Raw genomic sequence first — 16,915 nt, 5'->3', positions numbered from 1 at the left:
ATATGTTTTCCACCTTTCCGAAAGCTACCGCTACATGATAAGCCGGGGTGTATACATTTTAAGTAAATTAGCGTCCTTAAATTTCGAAATATTGAAATTTCAAGCATTTCTGAAATTTACCGTTATATGAAAAGCGGCCATAATTTTAGTCCGATTTCAACAATTTTCAACGGTTTGCTTTTATGTGGCAAGCACAATACCATACCGAGTTTGGTACAAATTGCTAGAACGGTTAGCGAGACCCCTATATGTGATCACAAGTGGGCGGTGCCACGCCCATTTTCCAAAATTTTATCATAAACGTATTTCTTGGTAAAGAATTGTTGCAACCATCAATTTTGAATAAATTAGCTTTAATATTTACTGATTTATCGAGGATTTCGTATTTTTCTAAATTACCGTTTTATGGGATGTGGGCGTGGTTATTGTCCGATTTTAAAAATTTTCGGCCATTTGGTATGTTATACCAAGGCCAATAAGTCGCACACCGTCTTCGAAAGAGACACAACTCAAAATTTGTCGTTGTTCAGAAAACGCAAAAAACTGTTTTTGAGTTCATACAATATTTTATAAAAATAAAATGTTGCTTAATGGCAATGAAAGGTCTTTAAAAAATCAGAAGAGGAAAAGTTATGAAGATTGTTTTTAAAACTTGTTGTAAAAACAGATATTTTGAATTATGACTCTTTTGAAAAAATTGTCACGCATTTCTTATTGAATCATTTTTAGTTATGACTCTTTTGCTGATTCTGGATTGTAAAGTGAAAAACAATTTTAAAAATAAAAAGGGACAAAAAAGGTTTTATTCATTCAAAATTAAAAAAAGTAAAGGAATTAATTATTTTAATATGTGCATATAATATGATTCATAATAATAGTTTGGAATTATGTTTTTCTTTACTAAGTCATTGAGGTCACTTATTTTCTTCTCCGTTAAAGGAAACGGGTTTGAGTAGGCCCTTTTTAAACTGAAAATAGAAAATAGTTACAACTCAGTTCAAACAAATTCAGTTTAAAACAAATGTAACACAGGAAACAAGACAAGATCTTGAAACAAGGAAAAAGAAAGAAAGACGAACCAGGAGTAGATGACAAAACAACATACAGCCAGCGACAAAAGATAGCACATCGATATTTTGACTAGTTTTGACTACTTTTCTTTTGCTTTTTTTAAGGGTCATATTTTTTTTTAAAGTGTAGCTCTTTATCTAACAAAAACCCTATAAATCCAAATTTTAACATTTTTACAAAAATTATAAAAATTCCGCAAACTTTTCATTCCAATTCCAAGCATTTTCATTGGGATTCCTTTATGCACTTTATCTTTATAAAAAATTACTATATATGGAAGAAAATGCGTGATACCGTCAGCAAAGAAAAATTATCAAAAATCAACGTGATTTTTTGGTAACTTCAAAATTCCACCTGTTATACTAGAATTTAATAAGCTCTGAAACTGCGTACCAAAAATTATTCTAGAAATTCTAATGAAAATGCTTGGAATTGGGATGAAAAGTTTGTGGAATTTTTATAATTTTTGTACAAATTTTGAAATTTGGATTTATAAGGTTTTCGTTATATAAAGAGCTATACTTAAAAAAAAAAATTTATGAACCTTAAAAAGCAAAACAAAAGTAGCCAAAACTGGAAAAAATCTTAATGTGCTATCTTTTGTCGCGGGCTGTACACGATGACAAAGAAAAAAGATATGACGAGGAACAAATACCTGATTAAATCCGACGATCTAAAGGACTTCATCATCATATTTCGTACATTGGCTTTTTTAAAAATTGTGTCTTTATACGAGCTTTTATAGTAAAAGGAGTCAGGGCTATCTCTCTCGATTCGAAGGACTTTAATGTCATTCCAAAGTATTTTTTCTTTATCGACATCTCTTACAAAATTATGACCCCATTCCTCTTGTAAGGCCTTCAGGTCATAGAAGTCTTCATGTGTGAGTTGGTGCACATTATAAGGTTTACCAGTCTTTTTTGCAGTTGCTATTAAAGTAACGTACTGCTCTGGAATGTAAATGGGTATGCAAGTTATGTGCCTTTTAATTTGTTTTTCGATAACACTATGAACATTATCTCCTTCGTTTTGGGAATGTCCATGAATCAAAAACTTGTGTGTAATGCTTCTAATGTTATTCTTTTGCATGGCGTACCAATAAATGGAAAGTACAAATTTATTTTTTTGTTGGCCACAACAATTATCTGAATAAAATATCATGTCGATTTCTTTGGGGTTTTTAGAATTTTGAACTATATTTTTAATGTATCGCAATACACAGCTTCCAATTTCAAACGATCCACGATGCCCTTCTAACTCGGTCCAAAAAAAGCATTCGACGTTTTTAGCGAATAGGTCACTTATGGTAAAGTTAAAACAATTTATTTTATTTTTATAAAAAAATTGAAGATGCCATGGCTTTTGGCAAAGGCAAAACTGCTTGTAAGTCGTATACAGCAACATACGCCATTTTTTTTTGTCAAATTCTTTTTCTTTTCGGGACAAATCTTTTTCTACCTGATGCAAAGCATAAGCCTCTTTTTGTGCTAGCTTTTGAAGTTCGTTTGCATTATTGTACGATTGGCAAAAATCGCATTGATCCATTTTAGGCTTAAATAACGAAATGTTAAACTCATTTTTGAATATTCGGTGAAACATGATCGAATTTGCAAAGGGTAAATTTTCCCTTTCACGAAGTTCTTTATAGTCACGGTAGAAGTCAGCTTGGCTTCTACCACCTTCAATAAACTCGCGTGATGTTTGTTTGCGCAAATAGTGAGACTCTACTCTGGGTATCGCCTTTATGAAATCTCTGACGCTCTCTTTTAATTCGGGACTTACAGTGGGATGTTTGTTGTGTTTTCCCCGCAAATCGTGCTCAATAAAGCCCTCCGAGTTTTTTTTCGATAGAACAGTTCAAATAACTCTATCACTAACATCAAGAGTGGATTTAAAAAAAGTCTTACACACGGTAACTTGTACCATCTACTGAAAAATGAGCGGCATGGTTGTGTTTACATAACCCTTGAGTAGCTGAATATCGATATTTCGGTATTATTGGAGACGTACTAGCAGCAATAAATTCTCGCTGCCTCTGCAAGTTACCAATGCTCCAAAAATTTTCAAATATTTTTTGACAAACGTCTTCGTTGATTTTATGTGAACACTGTATACGACACTTTGCACCGCAAGGTGAACGCACTTTCCTCTCTTCACAATGCTTTTTTGATTTTGACTGCTATACATACGATTTGCCTGAATTTCTCAGCAATTTCGCTTTCTTCGCATGATTTTGCCCTCTCTTTATTTTGTTTTCATTTTGATAATTTTCAAATTGCACTGCTGAACTAGAGCAGGTAGAAGTAGAACCGTCAGATGCGTTGTAATCGTCTCCAGAGCTCTCTCCAAACGGTTCGATAAGCGCCTCGTCACATGGGGAGGGACAATAACTGATTGGTTTGATCTTTCTAAAGCGCATTGTACCTTCAGAGGTCATTTCAGCCGAATAGTTGTTGTTTTCCATTGCTTTCCTGAGAGTGACAACGAAATTTACATTTATCAAAAAACTATCATCTAAAGAGAACTAAAACAAAAATTTCTGTTTACAGCTACAAACAATTATTTTGTTAGATATTAATATCGATAGTTCAATTGATTTTATCGATACGCAAACAATTCAATGTAATGTAATCCTAATACAAGTTAAAAACATAAAATAAACATAGTTTCTCTTTTTTCATCAAAACAGACACAACCTGAATATTTTAATGTTCTTACAACTAAAGGGTCACATGTACAAAAAATACAAACAGATTTCACTTACCCGAGTCATAAAAACGGGGCACAACACGATATTAAATACGTTGAAATTATTAAATATGTCACCGAAAGAGTCACAACACGAAAAAGGTCTCTTTTTTATCATCGGCTGCGATCAACGCACTTCGAGTACCACAACACAACTAAAAATATGACATGTTTGCCAGCTGCAGTTCAGTGTCATTCGAAGCAACGAAAGAGACCTAACTGTTTTTTTCGACACTTTACAATAACAAATATCAGGTAGACTTTTTCGTATTGGTAGATAGCTTAGCAAGGAGCAAGTTTTACATTTTAACTCGAAATTTAGAATTTTTGAGTTGTGCCTCTTTTGAAGACGGTGTGCGAAGTGTGCCAAATTGGTGCAGCGGTTACCAAGATATACACATGTAACCATAAGTGGGCGTGGCTACGCCCATTTGCCAAAATTTTTTAATATTCTTATTTTTCGTCTAAAACTCATTGTAGATATCAATTTTGAGTGAATTATCTTCAGTAGTTACTAAACTCCTGCGCAATTCCATTTAAACGGCCTAACAAGACATCCGATCGCCGCGCAAATACTTTCCCTCCTTTACTCTCATCGTTCGGGTCAAGTGTGAGTAAGCATAAACCAGTTTCCGCAAGCGTACGTAAACTACCGATCAATAGCAAGACGCGTAGAGTATTTTTTTGCCTTCCGCAACAACTGCGAGTAAAAGGTATTTGACAGTAGAGTACTCTACTGGTAGTACTTGAGTATTTTCGAAGAAAACATAAATTTTTGGTATCTGAATAAAACTAAGGACAGGAAAGTAGTGGAGAGATGAAGAGAGCGACGAGCGAAACGTACTTTCAACTTAAATGCTGATATATGTACATACATACATAAGTACATATGCATGTATGTGCATAGATATGTATTTGCATAGATACATATGTAAGTTTCCGCATATATTTTTTTCACGTTCAAATTTTGCACGCAAATTCAACAACGATATGATCCTGATAGAGATCTGGTTCAATTATTATCCCGTCTGTTTGTTTTGTTTCACTGATAATTCGCAAAGTTTGGTAGCCGTGACAAATGAATTCATACACAAACAGACATTCTGCCATTGTTTCTTATAACTTGCTTCAAATAAATAGCCTTTATGTTATATGTACATTTATTTAAATAGATATCTCGTAAATATAATTTTTTCCAATTTAGTGAGGTAGTTTCTATAATTTCTTTATCCCCGTGCTAGTAGTATAANACAGAGTGCATAAACTTATAAGATTATCTGCTTGATAAAGTTATCGGTTTAGATGAATACCACTATTAAATATATTTATGTATGCATGTATGTACATACATATGTATGTAAAAATATAGTTTCGATTTAACAAAAACGGATAAAGTTTTTATTTCGCCAATGGGTTATGCAGACAACTATAATCGTAAAATCCGATTTGTGAGTCCAGATATATATGTACCCAATAAACATTTTGGCGAATGTTCGAAAATGACCTTCGATATACAATATGAATATCGAACTGAGAACCAACTCATAGCCAACCTTAGTTTTCCAACGTTTATAGTATATTGGAAATACACTCGAGATGGGTTCCAAAAAAAATGGAAACCATAGTAACAAGAGAGAAAATGAAATATAAGAAAATCACTCTCTCTCATTAAATTTCCAATTCCATAATGGACGGGATTTCGAATTCATAACGAAAGTTCTCGAATCGAATACTAATTTATTTCACATTCGTTATCGAAGGTGAGACTCGAAAAAAAATCATTTTCGAATTGTTAACCAAGCCGAATGTTTATTAGGTATGTACATACTTATGTATGTATATAATGTATCGCGACTGAGTTTTTTAAACATACATACGCCTCTAATTTTAGTATTTATTAAAAAACTAAATGAAAAAAAGTTTTCAATGAAAATTCGTTATATGGCTGCGTATGTATGTACATATGTACATATGCCGACATTTTTTTATTTGTAAAGGCTCTCAAAAAAATTAAAGATTCATATAAAATTACGCACAATAAATGGAAAATAAATTTGCTTTTATAAAAAAATTCTTAAATCAGTATGCAGCTCTTAAGAAAAAATGCTCGTACATCTCGTCGCTACCATGTCAAACTATCGAATGTGAAAATCGGCACTTTTCAGGGGTGCAAAGAAACTATTGTAAAAAATATTGTCATTAGACAAAAGTGTGGGATTCGACACTTTGTAAAGCCAGTATCCTCTGTTTCTAAGAAGGCTAGAAATTTGACGATTTGCCAACTTACGTATCATTCTAAACACATGCGCAAGGTATCGTAAATGAAAAAGCAGTTTTGCATACTGAAAAATATATCTCGTGATATTTCTTGGGAACTACAATGGGTAGGTTTAGAAGGCGCAGCAGTTGGGCGCAACCGTTGCTAAAAAAATCAGTGATCGTAATGCGTCTTCTGAATGGCTTCATACATTAGCTGTCAAATTTACAACACACAAGATGTTGTCTCAAATGATCAGAAAAATATTACGATCATCTACACGCAACTGCTTAGTTGATCAGAAGTACCCAACAACGCGTTGAGAAGGTGCAATCGCAACAGTTACTGAGCTGTTGCGCCTTCTGAACGTGCCCAATGAAAATTCGTTTCCCTTGAAATCAGAATTTAATCAGAATTGAAATTATAAACGAAAATAGTACTTTTATAAAAATTTATTGTACATACATAGATTCGAAAAGCTGCTTAAATAGAAAAGTTTTATGAAAATGTCACATTAAACGACTGTCTAAATCTACGTTATTTTTTTATAAATATGGCCGTAAACCTTTCCTTACATCGTCAATTTCCATATTCTATTTTTACTCTTTCAATTTCGCTGACCAGCGCCGCAAACGATATCAACTAGTACTCTAACAACCAGAAATGAAATTTAATACGCAAGTACTTACAGTACTGCAAGTATACAGAGAGTAGATTTGCTACTCCCTTTTGGCAGCAGCAAACATTTTTCGTACGCGATGAGAGAAAGTAGAGTACGTACTTTGGTGGAGTCAAGCAAAGCACAAAATGAAGCTTAAAACGTAACGATTATTTTCCTGCAAAAAATAAAACTTAAAACGTAATCGTTATTTTCCGAGCAAAAAATAAAACTTAAAACGTAACCATTATTTTCCGAGCAAAAAATAAAACTTAAAACGTAACCATTATTTTCCGACCGAAAAATAAAACTTAAAACGTAACGATTATTTTCCGAGCAAAAAATAAAACTTAGTTAATAACGATTAAAGAGTGATTTTTATAATAAAACTTATAACCGTTACGGTCCCTGGAGAAAACTGAGTCGAAGAGACATTCAGTTTTACTCTTCCATTTTTGAGTTTTAAAATTCCAATAAGCTGAAATACTTCTAAAATATAAAAATTCGAGTATTTTTCTCTTATTAATTCGTCTGAAAAACCCTTTTCAGTTGTTTTTATTTTTTCAGTCCTGGTTGACATTTTCATGGAAACACCCATATGTTAAGCTTAGAACGAAACTAATGTGTACTCAAATCAAGAACATAACAGATATTCTTATTGTTGGTTTCAAAATTCTTAAAAGAAGAATCAAAAATCTTAAAGTTGAGTACAACGACGCTCAACCGTTATTCTTTACAAGTCATGGCATGCATACGCTGCTGTCAGCGTGCCAGCAGTACTCACATCTGTGTTTGTTTATATATCTGTGCAAGTGTAGCGACATTCATACGCAGCCGGACAATCGTAGTTGCCTTTGAATTTTTTATACATACATACGTTGCTGATAGTAAGGAGCGAAGCGTCAGCAAGGCCCACATTTGTGTTGTTAGGTCGGTGTTATGCAGAAATTTTGTTTGGCAAACTGCGTGAAATTGTTGTTGCAGCAAACTCGGAGAGAGAGAGTTTGGTGACTCTCACAGCAAACAAAATTTGTTGGGCCAAACAGATGAAAAATAAGTGTTGCCATACACAAAAATTTGCTGGAAAATACAGTATTGCCATACGATATGGTAGATGTTGCAGTTATACACAAAACATGTTTATTCCAGAAGAAAACGCGCTGAGTATATGTACTGCTAACGCAAAATTTTCGATATAAAGATATTTAATATCCGCGCGAATATAAAAGTTATTAAAGTGAGTATTTGTATTACAAAAACATTATTACTTATTTGTGTGTCGTTAGAAAATGACTAAGCAAAGAAATTTGTGAAAATCTAAAGTGGGTCAATTAATTTTTATAATTATAGAAATGTCTATCTCCTGGAGCCGAGCGTTAACGGAAGAATTAATAAATCTTCTCCAGGCCCGAGAGTGTCTTTGGAACACAAAGCATTGCCATTATAGTGACAGGGATAAGCGAAATGCGGCAATAAATGGAATTCACGACGTTTTGGTGACGAAAGATCCCCTTGTGACCCCAAAAAACATTAGGGAAAAAATTCAAGGACTGCGCTCACAATTTCGGAGAGAAGTGAGGGCAATTGAAGCCAGTAAACGGAGTGGATGCGGCGCAGCAGATGTGAAAACACCCAAAATGTGGTGTTACGAGCTGCTCCAGTTTCTACGTCCAAACGTAGAAATAAGGGAGACGCAGGATAGTTTAAATGATGAAAACAGGCCACAAACGGTAAGATTTTGTGACATAAAGTTTTCTAAGAGTAATTTGTAATTTTTCCAATAAAGATACGATACGGACAATAATATAAACACGGATAACGCCTCGTTGAGGGACGAACCGTCGGTAAGTTATATTTTCACGATTCGTAGCCAAAATGCTGAAAAACGTTGAATTCATTAAAATAAATTAAAAAGGCTCAACCATATTTATTTAAAAATTCAGGCATTATATTTAATTTGCATAACTTTTATTGTTGTTCTAACCACTCCAACTTTCCTTCATTATTAAAATATTCAAGAAAAGAATTTCTTATTGCTTCAGGTGAGAGATTTCTTTCATATAATATTGCATTAGAATGCATTGTATCCATAAATGGTTCACTCAAAGAACTTATCCTATTACTTAAAATAAAGTTGTGAAGTACACAACACGCCTGTATAATGGTCTCAATAGTTCTTACGTTTTGTAAGTTGATTGGTTTCTTCAGTATAAGGAATCTTTGAGAGAGTATGCCGAAAGCTCTTTCACTTGTTTGACGTGCCCTGGACAATCTTTTATTGAAAATAATTTTTTCACGCACACTTGTGAGGTGTGAGTAAGGTTTCATCACGTGTCTTTGTAGTGCAAAAGCATTATCGGCAACCACGACATAAGGCAATAATCTTTGGTTCCCTATAACTTTGTCTGGTGGAAAGTATGTATCCCCATTATTCAACACTCGCTGTAAAGACGAATGGCTTAGGATAGCTCCATCATGAGTTCTACCATTTGCGCCCACGTTTATATAAATAAATTTGCAATTTGCATCCACCAGTGCTAGCAGTACAATGCTATCAGTTCCTTTGTAATTGTGATAGTAAGAGCCATCTGATTGAGAAGCGTAGAAGCTTACATGCTTTCCATCTAAAGCTCCTAAACAAAGAGGAAACTGCCATTTCCGCTCAAACTGATCCGCAATTGATTTCCATTCATTTGGAGACTCCGGGAACTAAAAATAATAACAATTATTTTATTTTCAGGTTTCATCATCTTGCAGAAAACGAAATAAGGCTCATTTTCAACAAAAGGTACAACAGGGATTAAAAGAGTTGACAAATATAATGGTGACAAACACAAAAAGGAAATATGAGTGGTTTGGCGAGGAGGTGGTCAGCATACTGGATGGTATGAAAAGTGAGGACGTTGCTCTGGAAACCATTGATGCCATCCATTCCCTGCTATCTTCCGCCAGAAAAAAAGACAAGGAAGTAACAAACTCCGCGACAACTCGGGATATTTTAAGTTTAGCTTTAGATGGTGTTTTAGATGATAGCGATTTGGAATAGATTTTAAGTTAATGTAAGTTTTTAATGAATTTTACGGTTGTGGTAGGTGATAAGTTTTAATGAATTTTTTTATTTTTACTTAATATCGTCACCTGACGGGAAGAGCGACCTATGTCGGCAGCCAATTCGAAAACGGCCTATCTCAGAAATTATTCAAGAACGCCCCACTTCAGAATTTGACTGAAGAACGCCCTATTTCAGAATTTTATTGAAAAACACCCTATCTCAGAATTCGGCTCAAAAACGCCCTATCTCAGCTGGAAATACATTGAAAATGTACTGAGATAGGGTGTTTTTGAATCGCCAGCTGAGATAGGGTGTTTTTTTTAAATAAAATTCTGAAATAAGGCGTTCTTCAATCAAATTCTGAAGTAGGGCGTTCTTCAAAAGTTTTCTGAGATAGGGCGTTTTCGAATTGCCTGCCGAGATAGGTCGATCTTCCACTTAGGTGACGATATATTTATGTATATAAAATGTGATTTAGTGTTTAAAACGAAAAAATTTATTTAAGTTAATATTGAATTGGTTTTTTTAAATTTCAGTACCTGTTGTATTTTTACGTTTTAATAAATATTTATTGAATTGACTTTAATATTTAATTTACTTTATTTCATTAAAACATATAAGGTAAAGATGGTTAAAAGGTCTATGTCACTTGTTTTTATATTTGGTGTTCACTCCTTAACCTCACTCCTTAACTTTGACTTCAAGAAAACTTAACACTTAAATTTTTTTTAATTACCTTTAAATATAAGCGACTTAAACGTTTCCAAATTGCTCTGCAAACTTTTGGGATGCAATAACCAAAGAATGAATGGGACAGTCTCGTTTGAAATGCTAAACTGCGATAAGTTTCGCCGGTTGCTAAATACCGAAGCGTAACCGCTAACTGTTCCTCTGGCGAAATGGCGTTTCTAGCATTTGTTACACATTTTTCTATGTCGCACCTAATCAAATTTAAAATTTGGTCGAATTGTCCATCTGATATCCTGACATAGTTCTTAAATGACCACAAATCTTCATTTTTAAGATGTCTATGAAGAAATGCATACGATCCTTCAGAATCTCTAGTTTGACGCCATATAACTGCGCGGCAAGATCTGGTGCGTCTAATATTTCCGAGCATCAACAAAGATTCAATGAGTTTATTCCACACCGTATAACATTTCTTTGATTTTCTGTCCAGAATATAACACTATTTGCATATTGTTTTAACATACATATAATACCGTATACTTCGTTATCCATTTTTAACGCTTTTTATGTTTCCTACGTGCATATCTACACAATTTCTATCGAACGTTGCCAGTAAAACCAAAAGCATTATTAATATGCAACCCTGCAGCAAACTACCGAAGGTTGCCAATAAAAACAAAGCTATTAAGAAAATGCAACCCTGTGGCAAACTCGACGTAACCACCTCACACCAAACAGAGGCAGCCGCCATATTGTTTGCCAATCAAAAGTCCGTCTGCATAACACCGACCTTATTTGTATGTAAATATGTATGTATGTATGTATGTATATCTTTACAAGTACCCAGTAGAAATCGGTGGTATGCATTCACGAAGAATGCTTGCTATATGAGTGAATTAGTGTGAACAATTCATTCGTAGTCATTAATTTCAACGAATAAATTCAAATTCCAGCGAATTGCAAGCGAATGTACGTTGTCGTTGTTTTAAGTACATTTCTTGATAAATTTGAAGTGGAATTTTTGTAATATTTTCAGTCTTGTACAAAAATTTTAGTTAACGGACGTGTTTTGTTTTTCAGCACAAACGGGCTTTTACAAGATATGCATTTGCATATGTAAGTGCTACTTTTTTGTATGTCCCCGTATATTAAAATGTATCAGAGAAGTAGAACTTACATATGGGGATACATATCTTGAAAGAATGCTTTAATATTGTTCCATTAATCCATTTTTGTATTTTTGAAACATTAATACAACCATATGCATACAGCGGTAGTACAAGTGTATGATTAAGGTACGCATACGCTCTGAGAAACCACCTGTGTTAAATGGAAATGAACGTTCATTTATACTAGCATGTATACACAGCAGCGAGCTCATGCCACCAACAGCGATGTTGTATGCATAAGATTTCTACTGGGTAGCGACATTCATACGCCGGCTGCACAGCCGTAGTAGGCTTTGATTTTTTATACATATGTACATACATAAATGTAATTTACATGGTAGGGCATTAAAATTATAACTAATATAACATACATAAATATGTATGTATACATAACTTTTGTTTTTGGAAAGTTTTTTAAGAACGTTAGGTGTCATGATTTTTGCAAAATCCCTGCCGTTGGCATGTCCAGAGCCTTGATGTACAGATTTATTTACGCACACATATATTTCAGCTGCGCATGTGACTTTGGAAAGTTTACAGTACATGAGGAAGGAAGACTTGAAAGAAGCCATACCACCTCTTGGCCTTCGGATGGAATTCCGGGAGAAGCTCTTTATGTGGAAAAAACGAGAGGTAGTCTTTCATACGCAGATGTTTTGTGATTGTCAAATCTAATTTATTTCTGAAAACATTTCACTCCTTATTAATTTGGAATAGACGATGATACAATTTCCGTGCCATCTAATGTGGGTGCTTGGCTAGAAACGAAAACAGAAAATACAAAGCAAATCCTAAAAAAGGTATATGTAAATTTAATATATCAGAGTGTACAGTGGCAAGAAAAATATTGGCACAGAAAATTTTTCACAATATATAAAAAGATTTGTACTATAATTTTTTTTCGATAATTCTTTTTTTTTAATTCTAAGTATGCAGTTTTATAGCCTATTCAATTTTGGTATAACAAAGTGGAAGTTTAAAGTTGCTGCAAAATCGCGTAGTTTTGAAAATTTTTTTTATGCAGTTTCTTCCATAGAAAGTACAGACAACTTTTCTTGTACGGAAGATAATAATGACACCGTCAGGAACAAAAATTGCCAAAAATAAGTGTGACTTTCTAGCAACTTTAAACTTTTTTTTGTAACACTAAAATTTGAGCGGGCTATAAGAGTCCATATTTAGAATTTTTCTAGGAAATCTGAATAGAAAGGTACAAATTAGTATGGAAATTTATTGAATTTTGCTGACTTTTTTACAAAGTTTAGGGATTTTTTTTATATTTTTTAGTGTAGTAGGAACTTTCTTAAAAAAAATTATCGAGAAGAAATTAGAAAAAAACTTTGCATGCCTATATTGCAAAAAATTCTCGGTGTGAATAACTTTATTTGTCACTATATTATTTATTTCTTACTACAGGATTTGACAACTTTGCTTAAGGATTCTGTGCGAGGCGAGCTCTTCTTATGTCTGACTACAAAAATAAAACACTTACACATGCACAAAGAGAGGATATAATTAATATTGTATTGGAAGAGGTTATTTCAAAGAATATTAATCTTAGAGTGCAGGACTTTCCTTGCATAGTGGACGAAATATGCTCCATATTTCCCAGTGAAGTTAATATGCAGGTAAATTTAGCTAATATACAGTGGCGCTCATCCAAATAGCACATTTTTATTTTTTACAACATTCACAATAGTTTACGCGATAAAATTGTGTCGTTAATTTTTTATAAAATATGGTAGATTCCATAACATAAACCGTGTAAGTCAAAGTTTAAAACTTTGTGCGCAGTTCAGGAAAATTTAATAACATTCAAAAAAATAATAAAATATGGTAGATTCCATAACATAAACCGTGTAAGTCAAAGTTTAAAACTTTGTGCGCAGTTCAGGAAAATTTAATAACATTCAAAAAAATAATAAAATATGGTAGATTCCATAACATAAACCGTGTAAGTCAAAGTTTAAAACTTTGTGCGCAGTTCAGGAAAATTTAATAACATTCAAAAAAATAATAAAATATGGTAGATTCCATAACATAAACCGTGTAAGTCAAAGTTTAAAACTTTGTGTGCAGTTCAGAAAAACTTAATAAATTTCAAAAAAATTGCATCATAATTTTAAAATTTTTTCAGAATTTTTAGAAAATTTTTGGGTATGCAGTTTTGTAGCCCATTCAGTTGTGCAGGTTTGAAAACTCTGAAAAATTCCGTTGATTCTTGAGACTTTTTTGTCGAGGGTGTTGCGTAAATATAGACTTTGTTGATGCTGAAAATTTTTTTAACATCATTTTGAAATTTGTTAAAGTTTCCTGAACTGTACACAAAGTTTTAAACTTGGACTTATACGGTTTATGTTATAGAACAAGAATGATAGAATACAAGATTGCGCCAATCGAGCTGAGAGCAACTGACCGTGACGTCAAAAAATACCAGAATGAGAGAGCAAGACGAACTCGACAAGAAAAAGAGGAAGCATCGAACAAAAGGCAGTATTGCCAAGTTTCGAATTTGAAAAAGCACCAAATTTTTATTGCTATATTTTATGGACTTTATATACATACATACTTTTATTGTAAGGATTCCGATTCAAATTAATAAAAATCAATGTTTCTTGCACGACGGTCGATTTCTTCTGGCATGATTGAAGGTACTGCCACATATTTTGTTGTCGCTTATGTCACTGTGCCATGATGTTAAAATTTTTGTAAAGTTGCGTACCATACTTACGATTGCTATAAATTTTGCTTCCATTTTTTTAAGATTTTCTAATTTGGTGTCTTCAAACTAAAAACAAAAGCACAAAAAGCGCACCAAGCACCAAACTCAAAAATTTTCGCTTTTTTAATACCCACTAAACTTGGCGCGAAAAGCATCAAGTTGGCAACAGTGAATGTAAACAAAAGTATTTTATGACGTCAGCGATTGGGTGGATGCTGTCAAATCGACGAAGAGAGGGTTAGCGGTCCGCGAATGGCGCGACCTTTATTTTCTGGATCGTGGTTATAGAAAGTACTGTGTTTTTATAAAAAATCAACGAAAAAAATGTATCACGTAAAACATTGTGAATATTGTAAAAAAAAATAAGAGTGTGATATTTAGCTGAGCGCCACTGTACATACATATGCACATAGTTTCATTTAAAATAGGACTACTTTCATGTATTTTATAGGACTATTACTTCATTTCGAGGCAAGGAAGAAACAATCCGTCTGGAAAGTTGTATTCAAAGTATAAAAACCAAAAATCGAAGCACCGAAAGGTTGAAGGTTTATCTGAGTCGTCTGAGAGCAAAGATAAAAACTATGCTAACAGATCGCTTGTCCAAACTCCAGAAGTTGATGAGTCGATCTCCGAAGCATATAAAACATCCTTAAACAGAGACTGTGCGGATTGGGCCGAAGTTTGCGACAAATGGAAGAAAACCTTTCATTTAAGGCAGCGAGACCTATGTAATTTGAGTCCTTTGGATTTTTTTCAAGCTTGGTCAAAATTGTCACATGCACAGGCTTCTGATTTGGTATGAAAAAACGTTTAATTGTTTTTCGTAGCGATTTTATTTATCCATTTTTATGGTAACATTTTATTACAATTTATGGTAACTCAGAATGGAATACCTGGAATTAACCGTGTACTTTCCGTTTGAAATTTACAGATTGAAATTGATTTTCAGTTCATGTATCCTGAGAAAACACATTTATTCCTTGCTAAGTGGGAAACTTTTAAAGCAAAAATTATTAATTACTATGAGAAAAACATAAGCAACGAATACTGTAGGCAAATACCTGCTACAGCTAAATCGTCAAATAATAAAGGTATATAAAATAAAATTTTAATTCATTAGGAAAATATTTATTTCCTTGTTTTACAGATGTCCAGGACTATTTAATTACAATTCTTCTAAATGCTGTATTACCTTCCGGCGCCAGATTCAAAAGCGAAAGCGGTAAAAAAGCCAAGAAAGTAACTATAGTTGATTCTCAGGAAAGTTTGGTTTTGCGGCTCCCAACTTTGAATTATTACCAACGGCAGGTCAATGCCGTAATTAACAAATACTACTCAGAAGGGTTAACCATACAACCTTTTTTGATTGTCGAAGGGCTGTCAGATACAAATATAAGCGGTTTCTTTCTGTACCTTGATAATAATTTGCTTAAGTTTAATTCGTTCATTCAAAGCATAGATATTTGTTTTAAAATATTTCAAATAATGAATCTTAAATATCCAGAAGCTTGTCAGGACCCCTGGCTTTTTATTGAAAATTTTTTTTTTCTAACTTAAACAAAGTTCGACTTCTAATCGTCAAATATTACATCACTTGTAAGCTTTTTGAACACTGCTTAGAAAATAACGGAAAGATGTATACTTGTTTTCGTTGTTTAAAAATCTTTGCAGCACCTGCAATTTTGATAGTTCATTTTAAAAAAGATCACTTATTAACACGAAAACTGTTAAAAATACAATGTATTCAAAACAACTGTAATCAAACTTTTACTAATTTTTCTTATTTTCGCATACATTTTGAAAATAAATAAAACAGATGACTTTCGCTGTGAAACAAGTGAATTGGTAAATATCGACTTGTAGTGAGCTAGTTTCTAAGGGAACACGATATAAAGCAAAGTATTATTTGTCTATAAATAGAATAGGTTTTGAATTATATAAAATTAAATGTTTACTTATCCATAACGAAAATGCTTTTGTACTTTGTCAACAAGTAGAGGTAAAAACATTTGAGAGTCATTTAAGATCAAATGAGATAGGTTGTTTAGTTGATAAAATATATTTAAAACCAATTGAAGAATTTACAAGTCCACCTTTACATATATATCCTACAAATAATGGAAAATCGTATGTAAGAATGAAATATCTGTAAGGATACAATAATAACAAGTACACTGAGAAAAAGGATTAGTTTCGACAACTAAAGATATTTAGTTCCCGAATTTTGACAACATTTGGGAACTGTGACCAAGGATTGGGAACTATTACCATGGGTTGGTAATTATAACTAAATATATTAAAGCTTCTAATATTCATCTAGGTTGTACCAAATCGTTAATTTAGTTGAAGGGTTTGGTAAATACTAATAAATATTTTTTTAAGCATATTTCTACAAATTCCATTCAACTTAAAGTATGGTTCATAAAAAGATGCCATTAAGCTCTGCTAATACAGATAAGCTTTCATTCAACACATGGATTAGTCATAGTTACCAAGTCTTAGTTGATCGATTTGGTTTGAGAGCGGAATATATTCATGCTTATGA

At 33.1% G+C, this 16,915-nt stretch overlaps 3 protein-coding genes across 4 annotated transcripts in view; 2 read left to right on the top strand and 1 right to left on the bottom strand.

Annotated features, from left to right (window-relative positions):
* The window catches only part of LOC108360959 (cytoplasmic dynein 2 heavy chain 1-like), a 153,055-nt gene that overhangs the window by 24,332 nt on the left and 111,808 nt on the right, over window positions 1-16,915 (bottom strand). The gene's annotated exons all lie outside the window — the stretch shown is intronic.
* LOC108360957 (uncharacterized) lies at window positions 7,721-10,037 on the top strand. 2 transcript variants are annotated; one of them, XM_017613455.1, is made up of 4 exons: window positions 7,721-7,971; window positions 8,085-8,464; window positions 8,521-8,578; window positions 9,475-10,037. In XM_017613455.1, the coding sequence occupies exons 2-4, from the start codon at window positions 8,442-8,444 to the stop codon at window positions 9,778-9,780; spliced, it is 387 nt and encodes a 128-aa protein (XP_017468944.1). In that variant the 5' UTR covers window positions 7,721-7,971; window positions 8,085-8,441; the 3' UTR covers window positions 9,781-10,037. The 2 variants fall into 2 exon arrangements, with proteins under 2 accessions (XP_017468944.1, XP_017468943.1); XM_017613454.1 differs by lacking the exon at window positions 7,721-7,971 and having other exon boundaries at window positions 7,988-8,464; window positions 8,519-8,578.
* On the top strand, window positions 12,021-16,356 carry LOC108360958 (uncharacterized). Its single transcript, XM_017613456.1, has 6 exons — window positions 12,021-12,278; window positions 12,363-12,445; window positions 13,062-13,273; window positions 14,819-15,166; window positions 15,302-15,461; window positions 15,518-16,356. The coding sequence occupies exons 3-6, from the start codon at window positions 13,109-13,111 to the stop codon at window positions 15,925-15,927; spliced, it is 1,083 nt and encodes a 360-aa protein (XP_017468945.1). The 5' UTR covers window positions 12,021-12,278; window positions 12,363-12,445; window positions 13,062-13,108; the 3' UTR covers window positions 15,928-16,356.

Source organism: Rhagoletis zephyria, unplaced genomic scaffold (assembly GCF_001687245.7).
Source record: "Rhagoletis zephyria isolate East Lansing unplaced genomic scaffold, Rhagoletis_zephyria_1.1 Rzeph_scaffold_00667, whole genome shotgun sequence".
Classification (NCBI taxonomy): domain Eukaryota; kingdom Metazoa; phylum Arthropoda; class Insecta; order Diptera; family Tephritidae; genus Rhagoletis; species Rhagoletis zephyria.
Note: the sequence above shows the minus strand (reverse complement) of the source record. Positions and strands in the feature narration are given on the sequence as shown.

Excerpts from the sequence above, each read along its gene's own strand:
- LOC108360957 (XM_017613454.1), top strand. The coding sequence starts at position 8,087 with ATGTCTATCTCCTGGAGCCGAGCGTTAACGGAAGAATTAATAAATCTT. Across the intron at positions 8,465-8,518 it reads ATGAAAACAGGCCACAAACG|AGATACGATACGGACAATAA; the intron begins GTAAGATTTTGT and ends TTTTTCCAATAA. Across the intron at positions 8,579-9,474 it reads CGTTGAGGGACGAACCGTCG|GTTTCATCATCTTGCAGAAA; the intron begins GTAAGTTATATT and ends TTTTATTTTCAG.
- LOC108360958 (XM_017613456.1), top strand. The coding sequence starts at position 13,109 with ATGTCTGACTACAAAAATAAAACACTTACACATGCACAAAGAGAGGAT. Across the intron at positions 15,167-15,301 it reads ATGCACAGGCTTCTGATTTG|ATTGAAATTGATTTTCAGTT; the intron begins GTATGAAAAAAC and ends TGAAATTTACAG. Across the intron at positions 15,462-15,517 it reads TAAATCGTCAAATAATAAAG|ATGTCCAGGACTATTTAATT; the intron begins GTATATAAAATA and ends CTTGTTTTACAG.